Source organism: Pagrus major, chromosome 20, assembly GCF_040436345.1.
Source record: "Pagrus major chromosome 20, Pma_NU_1.0".
Taxonomy (NCBI): Eukaryota; Metazoa; Chordata; class Actinopteri; order Spariformes; family Sparidae; genus Pagrus; species Pagrus major.
Window position 1 is genome coordinate 12,433,934 of NC_133234.1, and position 14,541 is coordinate 12,448,474.

Here is a 14,541-nt window from a genome sequence, read left to right on the forward strand (position 1 = left end):
TGTTCTCTCCTCTCAGTAAGGTGCCCTCGAGCAAGACTTTTTTACCCCGACTGCTCCAGTGGGAGTGCTCAGCAGACAAGAGTAGAGGGATGGATGTCCTGGGCAGCTGCCAGGTTTGAATATATGCAGCTGAATGGATCCATGAAGCTCAGAGCAAGTTCAAGTGAATTCAGTGTACCGTGACTGGCTGGGCTTCCATCAGGGGTCCAAATGTGTCGCAAATTTGAACCCATTTTTGAGAATACTGGCTAAGGAAAAGGTTTAAAAATGTTTCCATTAGAGCTGCAATGATTCATTGATTAGCTATTAAATTAATCAGTTTAAGTAATTTTGAGTGGAAAAAAGTCAAAATTGTCTAGTTCCTACCACCTTAAATGTGAATATTTTCTGGTTTCTTTACTCCTATGACAGTTAACGGACTATCTTTGCATTGTGGACAAATCAAAGACATTTGAGGACGTCATCTTTGGCCTTGGGAAGCACTGATCGCCCATTCTCCAAAATTTCAGCAATGAAAATAATCATTAGTTGCAGCTCAAGTTTGCATCCACTTCTGTTATGTGATTATTTTGGAGACTGTTCATCAAGATAAGCAGTAGGTGGCGCCAATTCTCCATTCAGAAATTCATAATACTTTCACATAAGAAGGGGGCACAACAAGATGAAATAATTAGTGCCAGTCAAACCTCAAACGGTGAAAAATGTAGAGACATTATGGAAATCTGACAGTTACATCAGATCTAGGTCTATTTTCCATTTCTTCAGCGGAGCAGAAGCTTCAGTTGGAGTGGAAATAGCTGATCAGTCATGTGAGTTAAATCTTCACTATTCATTCGGAAAAGGTGATCATCTTCCACTAAGCGCATTAACTCAGCAAACTTTTCAAATGCGATACTTCAAAATGTGACTGCAAAATAAAGCTACGTATTCATCAGAAAAGTTATACATACATCACAATGTAGGTGACAAAACCGACTTCACTGGTCCAGGACAAGTTCAAGTGTCAGTTCAATGTATTGCTTGAATAGTGTTATTTTTATATAAATTAATTCAACATTATCCACAGTCCTTCAAAATAAGTTCTAAGCATTATGTACAAACATTAACAATCCACTTCAGATGGGCAGACAGTTCTTCCTGCACAGCCTTCAGGATTTTACTGAGGGGTTTAAAAACAATGTAAAATGCAGCAAGTGTGAATTCACAAAAATATTGTTATATTATCAGGATATCTATTGTAACATCTGCTTATATACAAATCCATCAGTACAAATATGAATCCAAATGTGATTGTGTTTGCTCTTGAATGGCTGTCCAGGAGAGCACATATAAACCTCTTCCTCTGTTGACTCAAACACACACGTCGTTCTGTCCACAGTGACAAAACGCTCCAGTCCCACGTGGCGGAACAGAGACATCCTGTTTGTCTGTGTTGTGTGTTTGTGTGTGTGTGAGAGAGAGACAGATCCAGGCTGGTGTGAGGACCGGTTCCCACTCCTGCAGAGCACCAACTGTGTGAACGGTGTTTCTGGTGAGCTCAGGTGTACTCACACAGGTGACCGCAGCCAGCGGGACAGTGGGCGCTGCTCTTGAGCCAGTTCATAATGTGCTCCAGATGTCCACCGTGGCTGCAGCCCTGACACCACACAAACATCCCCTTAACCACATGGTGGCACACGGCACACACACTGGCACACTGGTGGCACCTAGAGGAGAGAGACAGGGTGGTTCATGTCAGAATTAAATTAATATTCGGTGAACTGTGAAGAGGTTGTAGTAAGACAAATTAAAGAGCAGGGAAAGGCAACTGGCGGAGACTCAAGGTAGTTACTAGTCCTGACCAAGAGACAGTACAGTACATAATCATATGTATCAGGGCTTCAGGGGGACTATTTTGCAACTAATCATTTTCAGTGGTCACACCAGTATGCCTGAAATTGAGCAGTTTATTGTTTAAACAATGGAGGTTATTGCTATTTGTATTTGTTCTGTGATTTAAGTGAAGAAAAACATGTATTAGCACTTGTTTCCTGTTTAAAATCATTTACAAAAAGGGGGTTAAGAAATTAAATAAAAATGTGTTATTGGGTGCACCAATAATTAGTTGTGCTGGTGCTCCCAAATGAACCAGTGCAGCCACTGTAAAAAGTTAGTCTGGAGCTCTGTGTATATAAAAATTAAATGCGGTTGCAGTGTTCACACCTGTCACAAATCCAGCCCTTGTTGCTCATTGGTCGCTTGCAGTTGCTGCAGTTGATGTGCAGCGTCGTGGATGTCTGGTTCAGGCAGGTGATGGCGCTGCACGTGCTCAACTTGATGACCTCATTGGACACGTTCCACAACTCGAACCGCTGCAGCAGGTCTATGTAGGACATGTACCAGTGCTCCTGAAATGGAAACAAAACTTGCTCAGGGTTTTTTACTATTACTCTGCTAAGGTCTTCCAGACTGCAATATAGTAAGTACATTTAAAGATTTGGGTGTTTTGGCAGTGGACAGGTGAGCTATTAACAACTCCAGCCACACATAAGGCCTTAGGAATCCCTTAACTTTGCACAGACAAATTCATCATGTAGATATAAAGATATAAATTCCAGCCAATACATTAAACCTAATAATACCTTACAAGGTACATGTTCAGGGTACTATTCTCTCTTATCTATCAGAAAGAAGAAAATTTGAAGAAAGCCTTAAACTTAAATTTAAGACATTTCATGAATTTTTTAAGGACCAGCAGACACCCTGCACTGTTTCCTATCTGACCTGAGTGAGGTCATCGATCTCTTTACGAATCCGGTCCCCCAAGACGATGAGCACAGACACGGCCATCTGCACGTCGCCCTGCTCGGCGTAGTAGCTCAGCATCTCCCGCACAATGGGACAGAAGAAGCTTGCAGGTAGATGTGGGCTGTATAGTGGCTGGGAAATGGAGATGAGCGAGAAGGACTCGATGGGCGTCAGACAAGTGACTTCTGCCTCGTTGCCGCTGACGTGTGGGGAGTCAGCCTTGTCCTGCTGAAGGTGCTCCGGAGCGGACGGGTTATCCATGATCTCGTGACGCAGCTGGAAGGCCTCCTGGGGAAGTGTGTACTCCTGCTCCTCTGTGGTGACAAAAGGAGCAGAGATAATATTAGATAAAGAGCGCTGAGCATGGAGGAAGTTATAAATAGCAGTTCCTGAGGTAAGCAACACTTTGATTTCTGCAGAGATGGGACTGTGACTGACCTGTTTGGTTATCATGCTCCATAGAGTAGAGGTCATCGTCATCTAACTCCGCATCGCCAAACATATACTCGGCCTGGCCCTCGCTGCCTTCTGTCTCCTCATTTTCTAAAGGGAAATTAAATGAATGAATATTTATACAGGCCTCGAATATTATACACAGAACATACGGACAACCAGATTGGCTTCTCCAAGTTTTGATGGCCACTCTCACCTTCATTATTATTGCTGATGTGCGAGTTTCCCGTCTCCAGGTGGATGTTGTCCTGCCTGCTCTCACCTTTACTGCGCTCCAGTCTGCTCTCTGTGCCCATCCCTGAACCCATTTCCTTCATGCTGAAACTGAAAGCATAATGTGCATCTGCATTAGACGATAGTCTGTAAATGACTGGCAACGATGTCTTGTGATAGAACACTAAAAGGCTCATTTACCTGTTCATTAGAGGCAAGGTGCCCAGTTTACTGAGGTTGTGGTTTGGACCGGGAGTTGTGAGGTTTGCCGGGTCGGAGAACATGATTCTCAACATGGTCCATGTTGTGGAAACCTTTTGATGTAAGAGAAAAGACAAAAACAAACAATTACTTTAGAAACAAATTAATATTGACTTGAAATTGATGACTTATATTAATAGATCATAAAAAGATTATTTGTAGTTGCAGCCCAAGGCAGTTAATTACTTTACCGAGAGAGTAATTAGTAATTTATTTATTTAAAAAAGTATCAAGTATTGTGTAATTTATTATTGTTTTAAAGTTATACATTTTTTGAATATTTTAAATCACAATTGCATTGATTGTTAGTAAAATAGGCAGTTGTTATACGTTGTTTGTGTGTTGTTCATGGACTACAAGGAAACATGATCATATTTACTGTTAGGACTTGGATTATTGTTGTTTTTGTCTATCTGATGTGTTTTTAATGCGTCTGTATGGTCTCTGCTGTACCACAAATTGCCTCAGAGGACATTAAAGTTTTTCTCAGTCTAAATCTAAAAAATATAATATGTAACATTTCTGCATTACAATATCAAAAAACGACTAAACCTTGGTGATGTATTTTGTTAAGTTGTGTACTTACATTATCCCAAATGTTTCGAACAATGTTCAAATCCAGGAAAATCCTTAATTTTAATCAACAGTGCGTTTCATTTGTTCAGTATCACTATAACTTCTGGTGGAGAGTCAGGGAGTGAAGTAGGCGAACAAGACTAGACGTAACTTGAAGAGTCACATCAGATAGATTTTCATCAGTAATGCTGCTTGTTTTTCGTAATGAAGGTCCCATGATCCCATGCAACTTATATCTTTTGTTTAGTTAAAGAGGTTTCTCTTAATGTTGTAGAAAATGACATGCTGTTTTTTTAAAACTGACAGCAGCCTAACTGGATTATCATTATCTTGGAAACAAACAAACAAACATAAAGTGGATATTTGTGCCTGTGTTAATCTGTCTGACCTGAGGTCTTTTGAGCTCCCGCGCCACCTTGGCATTGTGATCACACAGCTCAGCAAACGGCTTCCCACTGAGGAGGTAGAGTTGTGCTGTCTTGACAAACCAGTCCATGCGGTTACTGTCCAAGTCCGTCTCAAAGACGCTAAGAGCACTGGACACATGGGCAAACTGTTCTGTCTGGTCGGGCTTCTTGAAGAAAAAGATGGGGTAGCGGCGGTCGCCTCCAGGGTAAGGCTTTCTGTTGGCGTCGCTGCTGATCAGACTCTCCTTGGCTGCAAACGCCAAGTCACCGAACAGTCCGAAGCACAGACCCTCGGGGTTGGCCTTGTTCACAGGACGAGTAGCGTCCTTGAACATGTGCTGGTAGAGTGTGCTGTCCTTAGAGCCAGAGAGCAGGAAGTGAGGGTCGTGCTGGTGGCGCCACACAATACCAGTGGTCACATCTTTGTGTTCCTCAAAGGTGGCAAAGGGAATGAAAGGTCTGCGGACATCCCACACATAGATGTTGTGATCCACCATCATGGAACAGGTGGCTAGATGAAACTTCCTCTCAGGCCGCCACTTGACACGTGCCACTGAGGCGATCGTCTGGACACAATAGATCTCTTTGGCCCGGTTAGTGGTCATGTCCCACACCTTCACCATCTTGTCTCTGCCTCCAGTGGCAAGCCATCCCCTGAAATGGAAAGAAAAGGAGAAATCTGAGAATAAAAACCCACAACTAAAACACTACTAATTGCAAGTGACAGAGACACTATGACCCAAGATACCTTAAGAAACAACTTCTCAGTTGTGTTGTGGTGCAAAGTAATTTCCTTTTACCTGTCATCAGGGTGCCAGTCACAGCAGAACACGGGACCAGTGTGGGCAGTGAACATGCGCTCGTATCGGTCCGGACGCCTGATGTCCCACAGTTGGACGTTGCCATTCTCAAAGGATGCAGCAAATGTGAAATAATCCTTCATGCTGAACTGGACGTCCCTTACACTCTCTGACTGACCTGGAAGAAACGGGTTCAAAGCAAACAAAATCACATCACACAACATTACTTCAACTCTTGCATAATTTTCTTGTTTAATGTTGAAACACAGTGAATGCATGGAGTCAAAGTATCCATTAAAACTCTCAGAAATTGTATTTCATTTCACTGGGGAATATATGATTTTCCACATATGCTCATCACACAATATTCTACCTGAGAAAGTGCTGACAGACTCCTTTTTGCGCAAGTCGAAGCACTTCATGAATCCGTCCTGCGAACCACTTAGCAGCATGTAAACCTCTGTTGGGTGGAAGCACACCTTGTTCACGGTGCGTTTGTGCTCAGTGAACAGCTGGTCCTGCTTGTTACGGGAGGGTTTTCCTAGGTTCCAAGTGACCACCGCCCCATTGGTGGCAGCCGTGGCCAGCAGGTTCTCCTCCATCTGGTGCCACATAACATCTGCACAGCTGAAGTTGAGAGAGGGTTTGCGGCCGACGCGTAGATTCAGCTTCTCCACGAATTGCTCCTCCTCCAGCGCGTAGATCTTGAAGATGTTGCGGCCGGCCACCACCACCTGCGTGGCGTCACGGCACACGCTGATGGCGTTGGCAGGCGCGTCCAAGTGGCAGAACATTGTTCGGCCACTGACGGCACTGCTGCTGAGGGCTGTGGTAACCCGTGACATCTTCTCCATGTTCCTGAGGGGCACAAAAAGTGTCATTACTTGAGCTCAGAGACAATAAAAGTGAGAAGATGAATCAAGTGAACTGTAAATTCATTTGCTTCTTTTACAGCACTGCTATAAAAGGTGTATGAGCAACATTTAAAATGATTTAAAGGCAGTTCATCAATTCACCACAGGGTGGCACTCAAGCTAAATAAGATGTTAGATTAATGCAGTACTTGGTGTGGGGGACAGGAGAGGAGGCAGTGTGTTACAAACACACCAGTGCACAGTATCATTTGTATTTTAACATTTTAGATAATGAAATAGCCACAGTACTTACTTGGTGAAGAAGCACGCGCCTTGTCAATGTCTGCAGCAGCACAGAGTCCTCTTCATGTGCTCCCATGTGAGCCAGCTTGCTAATGAGAGAGATTGGCATGAGAGCAACACAGAGCATGAGTTTATAGTTAGTACAGATATAATATGTCTACCATTAGATTTTTCAACTATTTATCATTTCAAGTTTTACATCTGTTATAAATTCATTCTGTTTGTTTACCTCGTTTGGTCTGTGTTACTCACCTTCTACCTCGTGCTAGTTATTGATTAATAACTAAATGTGCTCACGTGAAGATATGATGATGCAGTGAGAGACAAAACAGGTTGAAGGAACCTACTAACCCAAGTAACACTATTAAGACTGACTAACAATACTACTAAACATTACCTGGTATCATAACCTTGATTTCGTGCTGCGGTGGTTCGCGTCACTCCACAACAGGGTTAAATTAGAGCTGTGTATCTGTCAGTGTCTCCACTGAGCTCAGCTGTCTGCTGCTGGGTTGTTGCTGCTACAACCAGCTAAACTCTCCCTACAGGGTAATTGTACTACAAACATGACAGGAATGTGATGCTAATGCTAGCTGGCTAACCTAGCTACCGAGCACTTTTGCAAAGACGAAACGTGCACCACTCAAGCTTTACAAGTATGTTAAACATTTAGAGAAATATGAAAAAATATATTCTACTTGAATAACTGTCTATGTGAAGTCAATAATAAAATATTTCAGGGGACAAACCTTCTGAAACTGTTGCTCACTGCTTGCGGTACCGGAAGTAGTATGTTGCTCTATCACCTCGCGGGAATTCTGTCTGTCATACCGGAAGTATCGTCACACGACTGCAATACTTTCAGTGTATGAGTCATTTTCAGCTTCTTGGCGGTTTAACTTCGTTTCAGGTGTCCTTCAAACGAAGGTGGGTGCTGTATTTGTTGGATTAAGGCGGTGTGGAAACAGTAAGGCGCAGCGCGGTTCGTGTAAAATGGAGGCTCTGCACACTTTGTGTCTGTTTGCAGGTGATGCTGTGAGCTCTCTGCTGCCATGAGTGCTCTGTTTGCCTGTGAGGATCCAGCCACATGGAGGGGTGTGTATGAGAAGTACTGGGATGTAGTGGAGGCCAAGGCCAAAGCCAAGAAACCTGGAAAGCTGCTGAACCTTGACAAGTGGTAAATCCCCTTTTCCTTACGGCAACAGTTAAAAAAATCACACTCAACTTCACTGAGTTAAGGACAGATGTAGACACTGTAGTAAATCTGTTTATCTGCTGGATTCTTACAATAAAACTCTTACTCGTGATCTAAGCATCAAAAGTTCATGCTTGACACTGGAGATAGTAGTTTCACAAAGCAACCCCAACTCTGTGACAAGTAAAAGTCAGGCATTTACATTTTTATTCAGTAAAAGTATAAAGGCGTTGGCATCAGAATATTGTGTATCATATTATGGGGTTAAAATTACTGATGCATAAGGTGTTCATCACCATAATGTTGAAGTTTATTTTTGGGAAAGCTTGTAGGAATTTCATTTGGATCAATAAAGTTTCATCTTTAAAACCTCAAAATTGAATTCAAGTACAGTACTTGAGTAAATTAAGTAAGTTACTTTCCTCTGCTGAGCTTCACTCAGAGGCTGAATTATTTAGTTACCACACATTTCTCATCTATGTTCCAGTTGAAAGATCTTGAAAAAGCCAGTGGGTGGATGTTGAATTTTGGATTGTTTTGTCAAATATCCTATTTTTACAGTTACAATAGGTTCATAGCACGTCCTTTTTTTCATGAATGTAAATATAAAGCAGTGTGTATATGGATATAATTATCATATAAAGTGTGGTGCATGGATTGAGTGTGCATGATTTAACATAACTGATCCTGATCTGTGTGTATCTGTGCTCAGGTACCAAGAGGAGCTGCCCACACTCATTTCAAGTCGACCTGACAAACATGTCACTCAGTCAGAGCTGGTCAAACTGATGGAGTGGAAGCTCACTGTAAGTAACGTCGAGACACCAACTCTTAATACTCTCAAGGACATTTAATGCACTCACACAAAAGATGTTGCTGCACACTGCTTCAGTAAATACTCCTCCTAACATATAGTAGAGCTACAAAGAGGCAAAAAAGAGGTGCGTCAGCCGTGTCCTTGAGTGGCCCCGTGTGCTTTTCTGCAGAGAGGGAAGTTCAGGCCGAGGCTGCAGCAGCTGGCGGCTTCCAACAGCGAGGAAACTGTGGAGAAATGCTCCAGAAAGGCCTTCAGTCTCCTGCCTGACATGCAGGCAGCTATCGCAGAGCTCAGCTCCCTGAAAGGAGTCGGCCCAGCCACCGCTTCAGGTTAGCACACGATCAGCATATAGGCAAAAAGATCAAAGCTTAAGAATCCATACGGATAAAACATCTCTGTGATCCTCTTAAAGCACACGGTGATTACCTTCTCAGTAAGTGTACAGGCCTGAGCGGCTGGGACCCCCCGCTCTCTGTTTAAATACTTTGTATTCACTTCATGTCGACATTCATCTTGGCTTGGGGCTGACTGTTCATTTTATTCCAGCTGTGTTGGCGGCAGGAGCTCCAGAACAGACTGCATTCATGTCTGATGAAGCCATGGAGAGTGTACCGGGACTGAAGCCCATCCAGTACACAGCCAAGCACTACGCTCTGTACCTGGGCAAAATGGTTGAGAGGACTGAAAAACTAAACAAAGGTGAGGTCATTACAGGAATATACTGGAAGATTTCATGTTTTATTGTCCGACAACATTGGGTTAAAGGCTTTTTGATGTGGCTTTTTAACCCTCATCAATCACTGTTGAAACACATTTTCTGGCATTTTTCAGTCAAATCAAAACTGCTTTTGTTCTGATAATTGTTCTCCCCGGTCGTCCTCAGTGGATCCCCAGCAGGACTGGACGCCCCACAGGCTGGAGCTGTGTCTGTGGGCAATGACCATAGCCGAACAGCAGAAGCTCCCACTTCTAAAGGACGTGAAGGCTGGCAGTGTGGCAGAGAAGTGCTCAGACTCTGACACTGACCTGAGACCAGCAAAGAAGCTCAAAACAAGATAAAAATTACAACTATTGCACCATATTTTTTATATTAAACTTAATGTTTGTCTGTTGTTTTGTTATATTTTTCCAAAAATAATAAAGCATTTATATCCTATAGAGAACATTGAGTGTTTTTCTGGAGAACATATTTTCAAGATCAGTTTTGCTTTACATGTCTGAGTATGTAATGATATAATGGAACATTTGTTAACACTTTATAATAGCCATCATTAATAAATAGTATATTTATAGTTAATTAAACATCGGTTAGTACTTTTTTGACTTAACAATTAAATGCTTTATCAACAATTTATTAAGCAGCTGTTTATTGTAAGGTTGAAACTTTTTTTACAATACTTTACAATAGATTTAACTGTTTAGAAAGCATTTTACTGTTAACAGATAATTATTCAATAAACTTTAATTATCTGTAATTAATGTGGTAATAAAGTGTTACCAAACAATTTATGTACTTCAGCAGTTTAAATGCTCCAAATTCAGTGATGATAACAATTAGGGCTGCGACTAACAATTATTGTCATTATCAATCAATCTGATTATTTTCTTGATTAATCATACAGCCTATCAAACGTTAGCAAACAGTGAAAATGCCCATTAATCTCAGAGAACAAGAGGAGAAAAAACCTTAAAGGAGACATATGCTCATTTTCAGGTTCATAATTTTATTTTGGTTTACTATTAGAATAGGGTCGTGCTGCAGCTCTGTATTCCCCCTCTGTCTGAAACACTGTTTTAAGTCCTATCTCTTTAAGGCCCCCCTCCTGAATACCCAGTCTGCTCTGATTGGTCAGCTCAAACATGCCTGAGCCAGGACCACTCTGTTGTGTTTTCAGCTCCAGTAAGCTTAATTTCTAGCGTAAAGATAGGCATAAATCATGAAAATGGGCAACACGGTGACATAGTGTGATGGCAAAAAGTCACAGAATTAAAGGCGGGACTACTGACAAGGCGTTTCTGAGCACTTTGGGAGCAGTGTTTTCTGTGGCAGAGAGGAGCTCTCATTGTCATGGACTTTGGGCTTTTTGATTTTCAAGATCTTTTACATGCACAAGAATCATACAAAACACTGAAGGAAAGGGAAAAAAAATGAACAAGCATAAGAAGTCTCCTTTAAACAAAATGTTTTAAGCTTCAACACACAAAGCAGCAGTAGGATGTTGCCACAGTATTGTTCTTTATTTATATTGTTTCTAAATTAAAGCAAAGTACATTGAACAGTACAAAATAAAACAAAATATATTCATATATATACAATATAAAATGGTTCCGTTTAGAACATTTAAAAAGTACAATAGATTGTGAAATAATTAATGAGGACTTTGATATAAATTATCCATTTGTAAATTTAGTTTTCCTTTAGTTTCCTCATGACCGAGAGAAAAATAGCTTCTTCTGCTTTTTCTGTTTGTAAACGCTGTTGTCGGCACAACCTCTTGTCTGGTCTGAGAGATTGAACCTCGTAAGCTTGGCACCATTTTGATCGATACAAGTAAGCAGCTCAGGAAAAACTACCACAGCAGCACAGATATGACTTTTTTTATTCTCAACCGCTGGAGGGAAACCATCTGTGATATTTGCATGACCTCGAGTGGCTCAGGCAGGATTTGTGAACATGAGAAGAATCTGCGCCAGAGCTAGAAACTGGGGAGCCGAGACTTTATCAACGTTCTCTGTTTTAAACCAGAAAATATACCCTCATCTCCAGAGAGCAACCCTGAATACTGTCACAAACTCTTTAACGCTTGTTTCTGGCTTCAGCTGACTAAAATCAGTGTTCACTATCCACTTGAGTCCAGATCGTTCCTCATTTAAAGTTGAATACTGTTGACTTAAAGCGTGATTGATAGCTGCATAAATTGTTGACCTTTGACACTCTGCAAGCATTGGGATTCACTGATGCACGTTTAGTCTGCAGTGCAGTTTTGTGTCCCAGACAGTTTTACTGACTAATTAACACAAATGTTCAATCAGACTTTGTTTTAAACATTTTAACACATCAGTATCCAGGATAATGTGGGTACTAAAGCCAAATATCTGCAACTTTTGGGGCCTTAGAACCACATAAACCAGCATTTCAGGTTTCAACATCTTTAGTAAAACATTACAAGTCTAAATGTATGCACTGATGAGCATCCAATGACTGTTGTTCTGTCCATCTCTGGAGCTACAGTAGCCTGCTTTAGCTGCACAGTCCTGCAGTGAGTTCACATATATGTATATCTAAGTAGCAATAAACACTAGGAAAAGGCAACCTGGCCGGCTTGTTGGCAAGCAGCAGTTCAGAGCAGCTACTGGATATATTAACAACTTGAGTTGCTTGCACTGCGACGTCTTTCTCTAATGGATCCTGTAGAATGAACCATACAGCTAAGAGCGAAGCAGCCTCTCTGCCTGGTGCTCAGTCTTATATACTATAACAAGGCATTGGGCATAACAGCACAATGGATTGGCATCGGGAGGTAAAAAAAGCTTCAAAGAATGTTTATGGCAGTAGAGAATATGGCACGCCAACATGTCAATTAATGACAGAACAACTAAAACAATATGATGAAATCAGCAAGTCAAATGTTGGCAATGTACATTTCTGCAAACCATGGATATGTTAAGTTTATATTCATGCCTATCGTATCACCAGATTACATGTGTGTGAGCTGACTTGTGTCAGGAGAAGGAGGGGATTGTAGTGGCGTGGCAGCTAGGCGAGAGAACACTGTCGTCTGTTTGAGACTATTTTTTGACAAGGCGTTGAGGCAATCTGCCGCTGAAAACTGGGTATTTCCTGCTGCGCTTGTGTCAATGGAACCAGGAAAGCCAAAAACATTTTCCAAACTATGGCCAAGTGTTTTTTGTGCCTAAACCTAACAAGAACATAAGCACAGCAATACTGCACAACATGAAATTGAAAACTGATAAAGAAATGTAGAGTATCAACATGTCTGTGGTTTGCAGAAATAAATTGGCAACATCTACTCTGGCGATTGGGTGGGACGAAATACAGGAAACAGGAAATAAGAGACAGTAGGGAAATGTCAAGTATGCTGCATTTTTGTATCAGACGAGCATTGAAATCAACAGTACTTCGGTAGCAAACACATCAACAAGGGTCCAAGTATAAATGAGACTTTCGACTACGAGTGTTATTGATAGTCCCACCGTCCTTATACTGTTGAAAACAAATATGTCACTCCAAGACGGCAATTAAATTAACATCATGCAGCCTGTCAGATCCACTTATTGAGGAAAGATATCCTGTTTACGGCCTATAGCTTCGGGCTCTGCTGTATCCCTGCAACAACCATGCATCATCCTGACACCGGGGGTATTGTGACATGAGTGTGACAGGACGTGAAAGCATGAACGCTGCCGCTTTACAGCCCAGCTCCATCCCTCACAAACCAATACCATCACATGCCGTCAGCCAGAGGATGAGAGTAAGGCCTCCATCACTCCTCTCCTTTAAGATGAGCTGCTGTGCGAGTGCAGGAGATGCTTTTTATCAGGAGGTGTGATGGCGCTGTGGTCGGCTCAGGCTCAGGGGCAGGAGATTTGGCTTACAGAGCAGTAATAAACTACTCTCGGAAACTTTCCCTCCACCTGGTTGTTTAAGATACTTCTCATTTTCTCTGGCTTTTTTCAGAGGAGACTTGTATAATATACACTGGACATTTCACTCTGTATGAGAGGTACTTAAGCGAGTATCATTTTTTTGTGTTTTCAGGGGCGTAAAGAACTCACAAGCTTTCGATTTTAGTCCTGCATGTACTTCCAGGAGGGGTAATATTCACAGTTAACGTGTTCTACAAAAACATAGCCACTTACTAGCCCTTTTTACAACCCGTCTGGGTTCCTATGAATCTTAAAGTAAAAGAGGCACATTAACCTCCTTTCAGGCATCATCTTTATCTTCATTATAGGCTAACAGGGTATGTATGCATTATTCATTGATGTATCTTTGCTATCCCAAGCAATAATATTTCCTAGTATACACAAGAGTTCCCATCAGAGATCCATTACGACCAAAGAATTGGCTGATCTTCGCTTTTTTTTCTTTATGCGATCTGAAAATGGCTTATTCTGGCTATTTTGTATAGATTCCCTCATTTAACACAGAGTCTTCTGTTACTACTGACAGTTTCATGTGGAAGCAAATGCTGAGGACTGTATTTATAACCAACTATCAAAATTGGCAAATGCATAAAAAAAAATTTCCCAGGCAGCCAGCGGACATTCAAATGAATTATTGATTGAATGACTGAAAAATGGAACGTAGCACGAGTAAATGTAATTGCTATCCTCGCCTCAGCTTTCCAAAAAAGCTTGAACCACTCTGCCGATAATATATGACAGAAGTCCTGTCTGCAATTTGTTTTTTCGCAGAAGAACTGCGGCGAGGCGTCTGCGCACTGCAGGAGGCAGTTTGGAGATGTGGGCACTTGCAAAAATGAAGCGGCATCTACTACAAACAAGCTGGGAAAATGAGTCTAGCTACATGAGAGTTTCACAGGCTTGTACTTGCACAGTTTGTCTCCTTTCATCGCTTGTTAAATATTCACAATGCAAAAAGGAAGTCTGATCACACACGCCAAAAATGAAGTTTCTCTGAAGCTACCAACCAGCAGGTTTCAAACCAATTAAAACCTTTTTTTTCTTCTGCTTTTGCCCTCTCGTATTAGTTCTTTCTATGGCTTATTTTGTAAAGCACTAAAGATTTATAAAACCAAGTGAGCTCGAGTTGTCGGTGGTCATCTAAAAATAAAAACTAGGGGATTCTGCCTCATAGACTATTTTTCAGAGGATCAAAGCCATACAGGAG

General features: G+C 41.6%; 2 protein-coding genes across 3 annotated transcripts; one reads left to right on the top strand and one right to left on the bottom strand.

Annotated features, from left to right (window-relative positions):
• Positions 1-995: 995 nt before the first annotated feature.
• On the bottom strand, positions 996-7,447 carry wdr24 (WD repeat domain 24). 2 transcript variants are annotated; one of them, XM_073490362.1, is made up of 11 exons: positions 7,404-7,447; positions 6,665-6,743; positions 5,871-6,355; positions 5,498-5,675; positions 4,679-5,351; positions 3,655-3,767; positions 3,437-3,564; positions 3,226-3,330; positions 2,764-3,101; positions 2,203-2,387; positions 996-1,706 (listed from the first exon to the last, which is right to left on the bottom strand). In XM_073490362.1, exons 3-11 carry the CDS (start codon positions 6,349-6,351, stop codon positions 1,538-1,540), a joined length of 2,370 nt encoding a protein of 789 aa, XP_073346463.1. In that variant the 5' UTR covers positions 6,352-6,355; positions 6,665-6,743; positions 7,404-7,447; the 3' UTR covers positions 996-1,537. The 2 variants fall into 2 exon arrangements, with proteins under 2 accessions (XP_073346463.1, XP_073346464.1); XM_073490363.1 differs by lacking the exon at positions 7,404-7,447 and adding an exon at positions 7,052-7,194.
• Positions 7,448-7,497: 50 nt separating this feature from the next.
• Positions 7,498-9,829, top strand: LOC141015776 (uncharacterized). Its single transcript, XM_073489959.1, has 6 exons — positions 7,498-7,581; positions 7,682-7,831; positions 8,562-8,655; positions 8,836-8,995; positions 9,213-9,365; positions 9,550-9,829. Exons 2-6 carry the CDS (start codon positions 7,707-7,709, stop codon positions 9,723-9,725), a joined length of 708 nt encoding a protein of 235 aa, XP_073346060.1. The 5' UTR covers positions 7,498-7,581; positions 7,682-7,706; the 3' UTR covers positions 9,726-9,829.
• The last annotated feature ends 4,712 nt before the right edge of the window (positions 9,830-14,541 follow it).